This window comes from Aquarana catesbeiana, linkage group LG02 (genome assembly GCF_042186555.1).
Source record: "Aquarana catesbeiana isolate 2022-GZ linkage group LG02, ASM4218655v1, whole genome shotgun sequence".
Classification (NCBI taxonomy): Eukaryota; Metazoa; Chordata; class Amphibia; order Anura; family Ranidae; genus Aquarana; species Aquarana catesbeiana.
Genome location: NC_133325.1, coordinates 439,968,914 through 439,985,551, shown reverse-complemented (window position 1 = coordinate 439,985,551; position 16,638 = coordinate 439,968,914). Strand labels below are relative to the sequence as shown.

The 16,638-nt window shown below is 42.0% G+C and overlaps 1 protein-coding gene across 1 annotated transcript in view; it reads right to left on the bottom strand.

Moving 5' to 3' along the window:
- GRIK3 (glutamate ionotropic receptor kainate type subunit 3) overlaps positions 1–16,638 on the bottom strand; it is a 929,711-nt gene that overhangs the window by 439,738 nt on the left and 473,335 nt on the right. The window contains exon 5 of the mRNA XM_073615535.1: positions 10,163–10,216. Coding sequence (XP_073471636.1) covers positions 10,163–10,216 — 54 coding nt within the window. The remainder of the gene's footprint in view (positions 1–10,162; positions 10,217–16,638) is intronic.

Below are 16,638 nucleotides of genomic sequence, written 5' to 3'. Positions count from 1 at the left end.
CTGAAGTCCCATCCACCTTCACAGGAAATCCATCCTCTGTTCGTTGAGGGCAGAGTCCAGCAGTACTCGGCCCTGTTGCCAGCCCTTCTGCTGGAAACCCCACACCATCTGCTCCGGCTAACTGTTGGGGAGGGAGGCCGACTGCCCCACCTCCCTGGAACTCTGTAGTTGTTGCCGGTGCTGGACAGAGGTTGGTAGCACTCTGCCCTGTTGCCAGCACTTCTGCTGGGGACTCCGCATCCTCCACTCCAGCTAACCGTTGGGGCAGGAGGCTGGCTTCCTCCACTCCCAAACTGTGTAGCTGCCATTGGGGAGGTGAGCCAGCTGCTTCCTTTTCCATTCCCTCATCTGGATGTTGGGACGATATGTCTGTGGTACTGTCTCCCAGGTGCATGGATCTTTGCTGGGGAGGAAAGACCACTTCCTCCACCCTGGCCAACTGTTGGGGAGGGACGACGAACACCTCCTCTCCCTTCTCCCCCTGTATCCTGATCTGCTGCTGGGAAGTGACCACCTCCTTCTCACCCTGAGCCTCCGGAACCGCCGCAGGTGTAGGGCAGAGATCTTGGACCCTCTGTCCGGTTGCCAGCGCTTCAGCTGGGGAAGTTCCTTGTAACTTCACAGATACTTCTGTTGGTGCTGGGCAGAGCACAGTGAAGTTTGGCCCTAATAACAGCTCTTCTTCTGCTGGAGGATCACCAGGTTGTTCTTCCTCAGCAGAAAAGTCTATCAAATCCCCTGTCTCTGCAACTGGTGTCTGGGGATAAAGGTTCAACATCTCCTGTCCCTGGAACCCAGAAGATGCTATCAGTGCTGGGCAAAGCACAGTGAAGTTTGGCCCTAATAACAGCTCTTCTTCTGCTGGAGGCTCACCAGGTTGTTCTTCCTCAGCAGAAAAGTCTACCAAATCCCCTGTCTCTGCAACTGGTGTCTGGGGATAAAGGTTCACCATCTCCTCTCCGTGGAACCCAGAAGATGCTATCAGTGCTGAGCAAAGGTTAGCAGAGCTCTGCCCTGTTGTCAGCACTTCAGGTTTGGGGACGACAATCTTCAGATTTTCCACTGCCCTCAGGTAAGTCTTTCAGCATGGCTCTCCTGCAGGCTGGTTTGGAGTGTCCCAGTAACTGGAGAGCAAATCCCACTGCTGCCACCAATGTAACGAGCCCCTGCTCGCTCGGTTCCACTCTCCCGACACTCCTCTGCTGCTATAGAATCAGATTGCAGATCGCAACGTCTGATGGTTCAGTCATCTGATGCTCCGGGATTAGAACTACACCTACGTGCCATTCAAATCCAGTTGTGATAGCTCAGAACAAACACCAGGCAGGCTGTATGTAAGTTTAAACAGGGATCTCATTTATTGCAAGGAATACAGGCTCTTTTATACAGTAAAAGAGGAGGTGTATACCTCCTGCTCATATTACTCTGAACATACACCTGTGACCAGAAACCTAATTAACATGGGCTAATTAACTAATCCCTTTAGACAGCCTAGATGACTCAGACATGACTTTTAGGCCAGACTGGCCGTCTTGTAGCTCAGAAAACCCAATCAACATTATCACAAATCAACACAATAGCAGAGTTAATTAACACAAACAACAATGGGGATCTAATGACTCTTAGATCCCATACTAGACTTATTTACAATACACATTCTAGCAGGCAAAAGACAGACAGGTGGCTGGAATTGACATCAGCATCGCCTAACAGTATTTGTCCCAGCATTATGAATCAGCCAGTATTTCTAATATGGCAAATCCAGGGTCCCCAGAGTCTGTGTGTCCTGGGGGACTAGGACTCAAATCCACAGTAATACCACCTCAAGGGTCCCCAGGCATACAGCTCACAAAGAGCACCGTTCCCCCAAATGCCAGGGCCCACGATCGATCGGCAAGAGGCAAGTATTCAGTCCCCTCCAAAAGTCTCTCTCCCGGCTAGGTCTGTCACAAACGCCATATAGTTTTGTGCGTTACTGCCATTTTAACATCAAATAGCTGTGTGTGTTACTGCCAGTTTAAGGCCATATAATTCTGTGTGCGTTACTGCCAGTTTAACGCCATATAGTTCGGTGTGCGTTACTGCCAGTTTAACGCCATATAGTTTTGTGTGCATTACTGCCAGTTTAACGCTATATAGTTCTGTGTGCGTTACTGCCAGTTTAACGCCATATAGTTTTGTGTGCGTTGCTGACAGTTTAACACCATATCGTTTTGTGTGCATTACTGCCAGTTTAATGCTATATAGTTTTGTGTGCGTTACTGCCAGTTTAACGCCATATAGTTCTGTGTAAGTCACTGACAGTATAATGCTATATAGTTTTGTGCGTTACTGCCAGTTTAACGCCATATCGTTTTGTGTGTTACTGATAGTTTAACACCATATAGTTCTGTGTGCGTTACTGCCAGTTTAACGCCATATCGTTTTGTGTGCATTACTGCCAGTTTAACGCCATATAGTTTTGTGTGTTACTGCCAGTTTAACGCCTAATAGTTGTGTGTTTGTTACTGCCAGTTTAAGGCCATATAATTCTGTGTGCGTTACTGCCAGTTTAATGCCATATAGTTCTGTGTATGTTACTGCCAGCTTAATGCCATATAGTTTTGTGCGTTAATGCCAGTTAAATGCCATATCGTTTTGTGTGTTACTGAGAGTTTATCACCATATAGTTCTGTGTGCGTTAGTTCCAGTTTAACGCCATATTGTTTTGTGTGCATTACTGCCAGTTTAACGCCATATAGTTTTGTGTGTGTTACTGCTAGTTTAATACCATATAATTCTGTGTGCTTTACTGCCAGTTTAACGCCATTTCGTTCTGTGTGCGTTACTGCCAGTTTAACACCATATAGTTTTGTTTGTGTTACTGCCAGTTAAACTCCATATAGTTCTGTGTGCCTTACTGCCAGTTTAACGCCATATAGTTTTGTGCATTACTGCCAGTTTAACGCCATATAGTTTTGTACGTTACTGCCAGTTTAACGCCAAATAGTTGTGTGTGTTACTGCCAGTTTAAGGTCATATCATTTTGTGCGCGTTACTGCCAGTTTAAGACCATATAGTTCTGTGTGCGTTACTGCCAGTATAACGCCATATAGTTTTGTGCGTTACTGCTAGTTTAACGCCATATGGTTCTGTGTGCGTTACTACCAGTTTAACGCCATATCGCTCTGTGTGCGTTACTGCCAGTTTAACGCCATATAGTTTTGTGTGTGTTACTGCTAGTTTAATACCATATAATTCTGTGTGCTTTACTGCCAGTTTAACGCCATTTCGTTCTGTGTGCGTTACTGCCAGTTTAACGCCATATAGTTCTGTATGCGTTACTGCCAGTTTACCTCCATATAGTTTTGTGTGCATTACTTCCAGTTTAACGCCATATAGTTCTGTGTGCGTTACTGCCAGTTTAACGCCATATAGTTCTCTGTGCGTTACTGTCAGTTTAATGCCATATATTTTTGTGCATTACTGCCAGTTTAAGGCCATATAGTTTTGTGTGCATTACTGCCAGTTTAACACCATATAGTTTTGTGTGCATTACTGCCAGTTTAATGCTATATAGTTTTGTGTGCGTTACTGCCAGTTTAACACCATATAGTTTTGTGTGCGTTACTGCCAGTTTAACGCCATATAGTTCTGTGTATGTCACTGACAGTATAACGCCATATAGTTTTGTGCGTTACTGCCAGTTTAACGCCATATAGTTTTGTGTGCGTTACTGCCAGTTTAACGCCATATAGTTTTGTGTGTTACTGCCAGTTTAACGCCTAATAGTTGTGTGTTTCTTACTGCCAGTTTAAGGCCATATAATTCTGTGTACGTTACTGCCAGCTTAATGCCATATATACTTTTGTGCGTTACTGCCAGTTTAACGCTATATAGTTTTTTGTGCGTTATTGCCAGTTTAAGGCCATATAATTCTGTGTGCATTACTGCCAGGTTAACGCCATATAGTTTTGTGCATTACTGTCAGTTTAACGCATGTAGTTTTGTGCATTACTGCCAGTTGAATGCCATATAGTTCTATGTGCGTTACTGCCAGTTTAACGCTATATAGTTTTGTGTGCGTTACAGTTTAATGCCATATAGTTTTGTGCATTAATGCCAGTTTAACGCTATATAGTTTTTTGTGTGTTGCTGACAGTTTAAGGCCATATAATTCTGTGTGCATTACTGCCAGTTTAACGCCATATAGTTTTGTGCATTACTGCCAGCTTAACGCCATATAGTTTTGTGTGTTACTGCCAGTTTAATGCCATGTAGTTCTATGAGCGTTACTGGCAATTTAACGCTATATAGTTCTGTGTGCGTTACTTCCAGTTTAATGTCATATAGTTTTGTGCGTTACTGCAAGTATAACACCATATAGTTTTCTGCGTTACTGCCAGTTTAATGCCATATAGTTTTGTGTGCGTTACTGCCAGTTTAATGCCATATAGATCTGTATGCGTTACTGCCAGTTTTACTCCATATAGTTTTGTGTGCATTACTGCCAGTTTAATGCCATATAGTTCTGTGTGCATTACTGCCAGTTTAATGCCATATCGTTTTGTGTGTTACTGATAGTTTAACGCCATATAGTTCTGTGTGCGTTACTGCCAGTTTAACGCCATATCATTTTGTGTGTGTTACTGCCAGTTTAACGCCATATTGTTTTGTGTGTGTTACTGCTAGTTTAATACCATATAATTCTGTGTGCTTTACTGCCAGTTTAACGCCATTTAGTTCTGTGTGCGTTACTGCCAGTTTAACACCATATAGTTTTGTTTGTGTTACTGCCAGTTAAACTCCATATAGTTCTGTGTGCGTTACTGCCAGTTTAACGCCATATAGCTTTATGCGTTACTGCCAGTTTAACACCATATAATTTTATGCTTTACTGCCAGTTAAATCCAAATAGTTGTGTGTGTGTGTTACTACCAGTTTAAGGCCATATAATTCTGTGTGCGTTACTGCCAGTTTAACGCCATATAGTTCTGTGTGTGTTAAGTTCTGTGTGCGTTACTGCCAGTTTAACACCATATAGTTTTGTGCACTAGTGCCAGTTTAACGCCATATAGTTTTGTGCATTACTGCCAATTTAACGCCAAATAGTTGTTTGTGTGTTACTGCCAGTTTAAGGCCTTATAATTCTGTTTGCGTTACTGCCAGTTTAACGCCATATAGTTCTGTGTGCGTTACTGCCAGTTTAACGCCATATAGTTTTGTGCGTTACTGCCAGTTTAACGTCATATAGTTCTGTGTGCATTACTGCCAGTTTAACGCCGTATAGTTCTGTGTGCATTACTGCCAGTTTAACCCCATATCGTTTTGTGTGTGCGTTACTGCCAGTTTAAGGCCATATAATTCTGAGTGCATTACTGCCAGTTTAACACCATATAGTTCTGTGTGCGGTACTGCCAGTTTAACGCCGTATAGTTTTGTGTGTTACTGCCAGTTTAACACCATATAGTTTTGTGCGTTACTGCCAGTTTAACACCATATAGTTCTTTGTGCGTTACTGACAGTTTAACGCCAAATAGTTGTGTGTGTATTACTGCTAGTTTAAGGCCATATAATTCTGTGTGCGTTACTGCCAGTTTAACGCCATATAGTTCTGTGTGCGTTACTGCCAGTTTAACACCATATAGTTATGTGCATTGCTGCAAGTTTACCGCCATATAGTTTTGTGCATTACTGACAGTTTAATGCCGTTTACTTTTGTGTGCATTACATCACTGTACGTTTGGCGCATTATATTGCAGTATATTATAGTGTATCCATGGAGTGTGTCTGTGTAGTGTGAGTACTCAAATTAAAGTGCACCAAACACCTCTTTACATTGATTAAAGTGCATCTACATACAGATTTCAACTTCTTTACATTTGCTTATAAGCACCAGCCCCTCCCTCCCAATAATGTCTGGGAAGACAACAAGGAGAGGCAGACATTCCCTTGGCACTGTAAGGAGGCCAGCAACAAAATGTGTCCACAGGCTAAGGTGGATGTGCTGGTCAGTCCTCAAGCAGGGCATCATTTCCTCTGTTTAGTGAGCTTGCCCATGCTATCCAGACACAGCATGCAGAGGAGGTGGTGGACTGGCCCACTAAACCTTCTTCCTCCTCCTCATCCTCTGTCATGCAAGCAGAAACAAGTGTGCGGTCCCCTGCAGTTGCCAGAGTGGATAAACCTGCCTCCTTGTCCACATCTATTCCTTCCATAGCCCCAACATCAGCCATTGAGGAGTCAGCTGTTATTTGACCACAGTGTCAGCCACTTGCTCCTCGATGATGCCCAGCCATTTCTGGATTCAGATGTTAAGGATGACAGGAACATGAACCTAGAAAGTGGAAGGAACACTGGTAGATAAATTGGCATTCATGTTCCCCAAGCCACATCATATTGCCAAGTTGTCTCCAGTGGTAATGATAGAGATGGAGATGATGATGAGTACCAGATAGAGCAGAAGAGGAAATTGAAGGTGAGGCGGCCAAGGAGGCCGACATCAATAAAGAGTAGAGAGAAGCCACCCTATTCCATCACATTCTGCAGTTGTTATCTCCTGGCCCAGTCCCCAAAGCACAGCTGTCTGGGCCTTTTTCAGCACTTCTGCAGCAGATCGCACTGTCTCAGGCACTTCAAACGTGGCAAAAACACCAACCATATGCATATCATTGCAATTTGTTTTGCCTTCATCAAGAGCACCTCTATAGGGTTACGGTGGTAAGGCACCCCAGACACCCAAAGAGTAATTTTTCAGGTGCATATCATTGCAATTTTTTTACAGCAAGGCCAATTCTTGCTTTCAACAAGAGTACCTCTATAGGGTTACGGTGGGAAGGTGCCACTGACACCCGAAGACCAATTTTTACGCACCCGTTACTTCTATCCAAAGTGAAAGTGACACCAGAATGTATCCAAAAAATCTCTAATCTTGTTTCTAGTGCACTACATTGTGACCTCATCATACACACTGGCTCCCCAGCTGTTGCTGAGCAAAATAAAGGCAGCTTATAGGGAAAATGTCTTTTTTTGGGGCTTTGTAAATGCAATTATTGCTGCAGCAGATTCTAGATATGGTACAGATCTGCCACTTTATAGGTAGACTAAAGAGACCCCCCAGGCACTATATTGGAAGGAATTTTTCATTTTTAGGCTTTCACTTTAAAAATAAAAAAATCACTGCTCATCTAAAAATGATGTTTTTCACAAACTTTTTTTTATACATGTCCCCCAGGGCAGGACCTGGACCCCTATAACCACTGTATGCCCAATTACTTGCATATAAGCCTTCAAAATGGGCACTTTTGATTTTTGATGCTCGGGTTCCATTGACTTTAATGGGGTCTGTTATTTGGTTCCGAACTCTCACAGTGTTCAGAAGTTCTGGTGCCAACCAAACAGGGGTCCATTTGGCCCATCCATACCCCCCCCCACACACACACACACACACACAGTGCCCACAGCTTATAAATCTTCTTTTTACATTAAAATATTGCCACTATATACCTTTTTGGCTGATATGTATACCACCGGCAGTGATAAACTGCACGGTTTCTCCAGTGCAGAGAGTTCAAGTAGGAGGAGATTTCCTCTGCAGCCTGTATACATGCCCACATGTGTGATGCCAATATCATGTGACCTGGCTAGCCCTGAGAACTAGTAAATGTTCTCTTCAGCATAAAAGACACAACTGAACATGTGCAGGTTGGCTACTGCCTGTATTAGCTGGCCTTCCCAAGATAGACAATGCAAGAAGGGAAGGATCTGTGCATACAGGATACACCAGCTGATACACCAGCCTTTTTACACAATGCAGAGGATTAACCCCTTAAGTTCCACAGTGAGTATAACAAGCATGCTATGTTTCATATACAGACAGATTTTACTGTTGTGGCTTTAGTAACACTTTAAAGGTTATGTGGGGAAGGAAAAGGGAAGGGAGAGGGAGGGGCAGAGGCGTAAGACCAGCACAGACAATAATTGGACACTCACAGAAAAGGAAAAGGCTATGCCATGAAAAGGGGGAGAGGCCTGTGCTAGGGAATTGACTAGTCAATATTTCTGGAAAATTTAATGTTGCAAGTAATAAAAAAAATGATTTGTGAGAAAGAAAAACAATAATGTAATAATGTAAAATATTTGATTTTGCTATGTTTTACCTGCTTTATTTAGCTAATGACAGGATGTCTTTTAGGGTTGAGCTGAACTTGAACTGGATTCAGTTTGAGGCAAGTTCGGCAAACATTAATGAGGCTTGGGTGCCAAATCTGCACTCCACTGAAGGCAATGGGAGCCGAATAAAAAAAAACAGTCCTGCCATTTTCTAGGTTAATAGGCAAGGGATTATCAAGTAAATGACAATGGGGGCTATCCACTACCTGAGGAAAATGTAACAAAGCAAAACGAAAATAAAAAAAAAGCGTGCCTGCTTGGTCGTTAGCAGCAATTTTAATGATGCTTAAAAATGCTAAATTCTTTTAAATAATATGCCTGAGAGATGCTCTTAACCTGCCCGTGAAGTGCCTCAGTTCTAAAATATACAATGTAAACCTGCTAAAGCAAAATTTACATTTACAAAGAGAAAAATGCGGTTTAAATTGCAGGTAAATTGCAATTTCAGTATCTTCCTTCTGTTTGTAAACAAATGGCTGGAGATTGCTTTAATTTATAACAGACCCTTACCCTAGACAGGGGGCTGGTTTAGAAGTTAATTTGGGACCAAAGAAAAACATTTTTAAATGGTATCTCTCCTGTGATTTACAGTTCTAGCTAATGACAGCTAAATGTAAACATAGGGAAATGGGTGAAATCATTAACCATATATGGTCAAGTCCGTATCTGGATAATGACATCACACATGGCCCCTTTATTTATATTTAGTTGTTATTTGTTGGAGATATCAGTCAAGGACAATAAGTTAATCAATAAGGATCAGATTTTGTCAGTGGTTGGAGGGTATTGTTTTAAGTGGGTCAGCAGATGTTATTCTCTGATGTGATTGATGTGGATTGCATGGATAGATGACATGATTGATGGTGGATTTATAGTGTGGATTTTTTTTCTTAATTAAAGGAAATATTTATTGTTTAGTTTATTTTTTCTTTAGTTTCTTTTGTAAACGAGTAGGGGTACTATGTATCCCATTGTCATTCACATAGACAGGCTGGTATCTGGGTATTGTTCCAGATACTGATAAATCACCACCCTCAGTCCTCCACAACCACTGGGCTAGGGTTGTGGAGAAGAGACCCTTGTCCTCATCAACAAGGGGACTAGGTGCTTTACCAGGGGGTTCTCCCTGTCAAGCTAACTCCCATATTCAGGGTATGTGGCCTGGTATGGTTCAGGAGGGAGGGGCAGATGCTGCTCACCCTCCCACCTTTTCCTGACCTGCCAGGTTGCATGTTCGGATAAGGGTCTGGTACAGAATTTCAGTGAGACCCCACACCCCTCTTAAAAATCATATCAGACCTAAAGGGTCTGGTATGAATTATGAAGGAAACCCCACAATTTAAATTATTCTTACAACCATCCTGGTTGCTTTGGTTATATGGCTGGGGATTCCCAGACAGTTAATGAATGGGGCCAGGTGACATCACTTGTTGCCAAGGATGCAGCTGTTTCCTTAACAACCTTGATAGCAGAAGAAGGAAGCTGTGATATACAGTATAGAAAAAGGAAAGACCTTCACCATATCAGATGTAGAATATGGTGGTCCCATCCCTGATGCAACAGAACAAGAAAAAATACCCCCTACATGGGACTCTAATAGACCATCAACACTGAGATAAAAAATTTGTATCTTTTAATATAGCAACATAAAAAGGTGTGTGCAGTCTACACCTTGCATAAATACATCAAGCAAAAACAAAACATAAATACAAAAATACAAAAATGCAAATGATCACATGTACTCTCCAGAGGGTGATGTACCCTAGTACCCAAATGCAAATGATCCCATGTACTCTCCAGAGGGTGATGTACCCTACAGTATAGTAGTGGGTGAAAGACCTGAACAAGCAAAGGTCAGTTCAAACCTGTGTTTAGACTGAATTGAGAGCTCATCCATAGTTCTTCAATGTTGAAGCAGTCATAACTTCAAACCCCGGCTCTTTAAAACAGTCAGGCTATTGAGAGAAGTAAGTCTTAATAATGGTATATTTAAAAAGGAACACATACTTACCAGTGTTGTAAAGATGTAGTGATAGTATTCTGTCATCATGCCCATTGCCATGGCCTGCAAAAAAGAGTAAAGAAATAAAACATTAATTAAAAAGAGGGTTGATTTCTACTACACACATGTTTATAAAACGCTAAGCCCAATTAAACCTTTTACATGTATTAGTGTAAACCAGTTAGGCTGTATATAACATAATGCATATTTCTTTTTTTAGTTACTATGTGCTGCAACAAGGGTTTAAATACCCTGTGCTGGCAACCCGCTGGAAAATCAGGCCACTCGTCTGGACATGGATCACCTGCTGGTGGCATTTGTGCTTTCCAGGTTGGGGAGTTGTAGTTCTGGTATCCACCAGAAGGTGTCTCTCAGCAGCCATACTATTCCAGTAATCAGTCTCCACCTGATGCTGGTTGCTGGGAGGGTATTTAGTCCCTCCTGTACTATTACACTTCGCTTCAGTGTTTTGCTTTGCTGCCAGATACTGCTTCCCATTTATCCTGTGCCTAAATTTTGATCTTGTTCCTGCCCTGCATTTTGAACCCTGCTGCCTCTTCTCTGCCTCTTGTACTTGAGCCCAGTCTTCCCATTTGTTCCCTGCATCTTAAGTTTTGTCTGTTTATCCATTTTCCCCATTTTTCTATATAAAGTATTGTATATATTTAGTTTGTTAGTTAGGCTTCCTGTTAGTTAGGTTGGTCGATTTGGCATTTAGTTATATGGTTATGGTTCACTTGTTTCGTCACGTTTGCTGTGTTTCCTGTATTCTGGTGTTTGGAGGTGTCTTTTGTTTTACCATTAAAACATTTGCTTTACTACATATAGTCTGGTCTCAGTTTCCTAGTATAGCTACGCAGATTTGGCCATCCCTGTGGCTGATTCCTGAAACCACGTCTCTCTCTGTGCTGTCCCTGAACACTGTTCCAATTAACAGCATTAACACTAAATGGGTACTTGAATCTGACATCATATTGGGATGCTCTTACTAAACAGCATATCCCCGAATGGACATCTTTACACATCACAAAATTGCAGTTTAACCAATTTACTAAACTTTTGTTCTTAGCAAACAATTGTAAAAGGATGTGGCTTTTAATTTTGCTGTTTCGGAATGGAGCAGTACAAGAAATTATAACAGAAACCTTACAGATATCTTTGCCTACCCATTTTATCCATCCATCCTTTTCTCCAATCATCTCTGTGTTTATCCTTCTTACTATCTTGATTTTTATCCTTCCTTCTTTCTATCTATTCTAACTTTTATGTGTCTATCCTCCCTCCCCATCCATCTACTTCAACTTACATATGGCCACATCTGTTAACCACCCATTTCCAAGTAACTCATAAAAGCTAAATCATTCTTTGGATTAGCACTTAATTAACCAAGGATGGACACTAAATCAGTGTTAGTTCTATACTGTAGAACCCAGCAGGGAAAACCTACTCTGTGCATAGGGCAAGACTATGCACAGCACTTCACAGAAGTATTGAATTGTACAACACAATCTGCAGAAATGTAACATTAAAATGTTTACAGTTTTTTTGCTGTCTATGCCCGTGCTGGGAAGACCCACCTCTACTTGTTCTGTTGCCAGGAGAGAAAGTGAGGTAAAATAGAAAAAAATTACTTTTTACTGGAATGGGAAAAGAGGTAAAATCTTTAAATGGATACTCTTGTTCCAGTGACAACTGTCTACAAAAAGGTTTCCCTTACTTTGAAAATATCTGCTTTTATTTCCTGAGAGTGAACTGAAGAATAAACTCCCCAATGGGACAGAGACATCACCAAAGAAAGTTGACAATGATTTTAGCCATTCCCTAGTTTTACAAAAATTAAAAATACATTTTGGCGTTGAAATCCCTGGAAATGAATGTCAGCTATCTGAAGATCTCCTTTCTCCCTGTATAACATTTACATACTTCTTTCCACTGGATGGATATATTTGCCACACAGTACTCTCTCCTTCATTCTTTAGGGATTTGGAAGCCACTCTCTTAGGCTTCCTCATCACCTATGTTCAGAACACCCTTGGCACTTTAACAACATTTTTAAAAGGACAATACACCTCTGACAGGCTGTTCCACAGTGTGCTCTCTGCTGCCGCCCCACACAATCTTTGCACCTTTTTATGAATCCCAGGGACTCCTCTATCAGAACCACTGCTGTCCAACTGGGGTGCAGATAATTCCTGTACAAAGGAAGACCATCCTCATACCTCATCTGGTCCACCATGCTACATAAAGAGAGCTACACTTCATAAAAGTCATGTGGGCCATTATAAGTTTAATGTTTATCATTTGCTGAGACTGCAGTAAAAAGTTGAATATGTATGCATATATAACTAAAATGTAAATCTATTTAAGTAATTTAATTACACATTTTGAAGCAGGATATATATTAGGTTTGAGAAAGGAAGAGCTTGAGACATAGGGTAAATTTAATAATACTGAGTAAATTATCTTTAGACTCTGTGGGATGCACAATTTTAAATAAAAATAAAAAGTATTGCAAGCAAAGTCAATTCTAAAGCAAAAACTGTGTGCTCCTCACCTACAGTGATCACTGCGTGATGTTATAAAGTCAAACAGGCTCTCATTTCAAGCCAGCAAGTCCCAGACAACAGCTGCTGGCTTATTTGCTTTCAGTGTGTTTTAGGAATAAGACTGACTAACTGCTTAAGAATACTAACTAAATGTTCTATGTTAACCACTTAGAATTCCTTCTAATAACATGGAGAAAAATGTCTTTAGAGCATCTGATATTTAGTTATATACATTATTTACACGGCAACATATGTAGGGATGACCCTGCATTTCAACTAAAATTCAATCAAACTCGCCACAGCTCATATGGATCTGCAGCAAGGGGGAACTGACCTCTAAGATTACTTCCTGGGTTGTTAAAATGGATGTACAGAAATGTCTGTGCCTGTAGAATTTACTTTCTGTGCTAGACAGAATGGCCATATGTACAGTGCCTTGAAAAAGTATTCATACCCCTTGACATTTTCCACATTTTGTCATGTTGCAACCAAAAACGTAAATGTATTTAATTGGGATTTTATGTAATAGACCAACACAAAGTGGCACATAATTTTGACATGGAAGGAAAATGATAAATGGTTTTCAACATATTTTACAAATAAATATCTGAAAAGTGTGGCATGTATCTGTATTCACCCCCCTTTACTCTGATACCAATTACCAAAATCTAGTGGAACCAATTGTCTTCAGAAGTCACCTAATTAGTAAATAGAGTGTGTAATTTAATCTCAGTATAAATACAGCTGTTCTGTGAAGCCCTCAGAGGTTTGTTAAAGAACCTCAGTGAACAAACAGCATCATGAAGGCCAAGGAACACACCAGACAGGTCAGGGATAATGATGTGGATAAGTTTAAATCAGGGTTAGGTTATAAAAAAAACCTCAAGCTTTAACCACTTCAGTACCGTGCCATAGTCAAATGACATCCGCAGATGGGATCTCCCATCCTGGGTGGGCTTCATATGACATCCTCGGCCTCGGGGGCCTGTAGCGTGGCGATCAGGGGGATGAGGCGTGTCCCTCGGACACAGTCCATCCCAGATCCCTGTAAAGAGCCAATAAAAAATGGCTCTTTACCACGTGACCTGCTGTGTCCAATCACAGCCAGTCACATGTACTGTCCACGTGCACAACACTCATGCGCGCCCCTAGGGCGTGTGCAGAAGCACGATCGGGGACGAGGCTTGTCACCCTGACACAGCCCAACCCCGATCGCAGCGAAAAGCTAAATAAATTGTCTCTTTACCACATGACCGGCTGTGTCTAATTACAGCCGGTCACAGAATGTCAACAAACCACGGTAATGAGATGTTACCGGGTTCTCCTCCTTACACACCGATTGTGTGTGAGAAGGAGATTGTGGTAACATCTTGTTACTGCTTACGGTGTACACCAATCACACTGATTGCCCCCCCTAATAAAGAGGACCTGTCACCACCCATCAAAGTACCTGTCACAGCCCATCAAAATATCTGTCACCACCTATCAAAGTACCTGTCACCACCCATCAAAATACCTGTCACAGTCCATATGAGTACCCGAGTACCTGTCACAGTCCATATGAGTACCCGAGTACCTGAGTACCTGTCACAGTTCATCTGAGTACCTGTCACAATCCATCTGAGTACCTGTCACTGTTCATCTGAGTACAGAGTACCTGAGTACCTGTCACAGTTCATCTGAGTACCTGTCACAGTCCATCTGTCCACTTTACAGGTTCTTCATCCACCCTCCTCTCTGTCCCTCTCCTCACTTGAAGCTCACTGTATTTGTCTATTTTCTCCAGTTACATTGAGAATTGCTGTGATCTATCGGCCCTCTGGACCGGTATCAAACTTCCTTGACGACTTCTCTGCCTGGCTACCCTACTTTCTCTCTTCAGAAATTCCAACAATCATTCTTGGTGACTTCAACATCCCTGTTAATCTTAACACTCTTGCTACTTCTAAGCTGCTGATCCTAACCACTTCTTTTGACCTAAAACAATAGGTCACTCACTCTGTTGGCAACTGCCTTGACTTCATATTCTCCTACCTATGCACTCCACTCAACCTCTCCAATATTCCTTTTCCTCTCTCTGATCACCACCTTATTAGTTTCACTCTCTCCTGTCTGCTTCCTCCTTGCCTTCCAACTACCAAACAATTACCCGTAGAAACCTTCACCATATTAACCCTTCTCTTCTTTTTTCTGCTACAGATTGTCGCTACGACAAAATCTCATCCTTGTCCTGCCCCAACTTGGCCACTTCTGTCTACAACAGTTCACTGTCATCCACCCTGGATACCTTCGCCCCTTACTACGCACAGAATCAGGCCCCGACCGCTACAACCCTGGCAGACAGACAATACCAGAAGCCTCAAAAAATGTAGCCGCGCTCTTGGCATAAGACTAAGTCACAACAAGATTTCAGCCAATATAAATCTACCCTCCACAAATACCATTCCTGCCTCCACACTGCCAAACAGACCTACTTTATCACTGCCATTAACACCCTCTCACACAGTCCCCATCAACTTTTTTCTACCTTTACCACTCTACTTCGTCCTCCATTACCTCCACCCACTAACTTACTCACTGCCCAGGAGATTGCTAATCACTTCAAAATAAGATTGAGACAATTAATCTCAAGATCTCTGCTCTACAGATATTTCCCTCACTTTACACTCCTTGTCCTCCTGCACAATCAATACTTCCCTCTTTTAACCCAGCTACTATAGAAGAAGTAACTAAACTTTTTTCTAATGCCCACCTAACCTCCTGCCCCCTGGACCCTGTTCCTTCTCAAATACTACTGTCACCATCTACACTCTTTAACTTATATCTTCAACCTCTCATTCTCTACTGGCATCTTCCCCAACCCTCTAAAACATGCGATAGTCACTCCCATACCAAAAAAGGCCTCACTAGACCCCACCAAAATTAACAACCTAAGACCCATCTCTTTATTCCCTTTTGCCTCCAAACTCCTTGAACGCTTATTCTACAGCCGACTGAGCGACCACCTCATTGAGAATAACCCTCTTAAACCCCTTCAGTCTGGATTTTGCTCACAGCACTCCACAGAAACTGCCCTCCTAAAACTCACAAACGACTTACTAACAGCCAAAACCAACGGTCATTATTCCATACTCTTACTCTATTTGTGTAAAAAAATTAACTGTTCAAAAGACTCATAATTGCTTCATCATAGAATATACGTTGGGGTGTTTGTTCAGAGAAGCGGCCAAGAGGCCCATGGTAACTCTGGAGGAGCTGCAGAGATCCAGAGCTCAGGTGGGAGAATCTGTCCACAGGACAATTATTATTTGTGCACTCCACAAAACTTGCCTTTATGGAATAGAGTACTGCCTGCACTGTATTATATAAGCTACACTGACTTCACTGTATTATATATTCTACACTGCCTGTACTGTATTATATATTCTACACTGACTGCACTGTATTATATACACTACACTGACTGCACTGTTTTATATATTCTACACTGCCTGCACTATATTATACAGTCTACACTGTCTGCACTGCATTATATACACTACACTGCCTGCACTGTATTATATATTCTACACTGACTGCATGCTCAATCCACTAACTACCCTGCCTAATCTATCTCCATTAATTCACACTATACATGGCCACCACGTAAGCACTCCTTATATAGTGTGGGCCGTGGACTTATCCCCTGAGCAATGATTGGTCAAAGGCACCCTGCCTTTGGCCAATTGTGGCTCTCACTGTACCTCATGCTGTGATTGGCCAAAGCATACAGGTCCAGGTGCATGCTTTGGCCAATCAGCAGCCTTCAACACATTGCGATCTCACAGTGAATTATGAGGCGCTCAGCGGTGGGCGAACATCCCGCAAGCGCCTCATATGTTTGTTTGCTCTACAATCATATCATCCTTCCCTTGTGCTTGTATAGCCAGCTTTAGACTC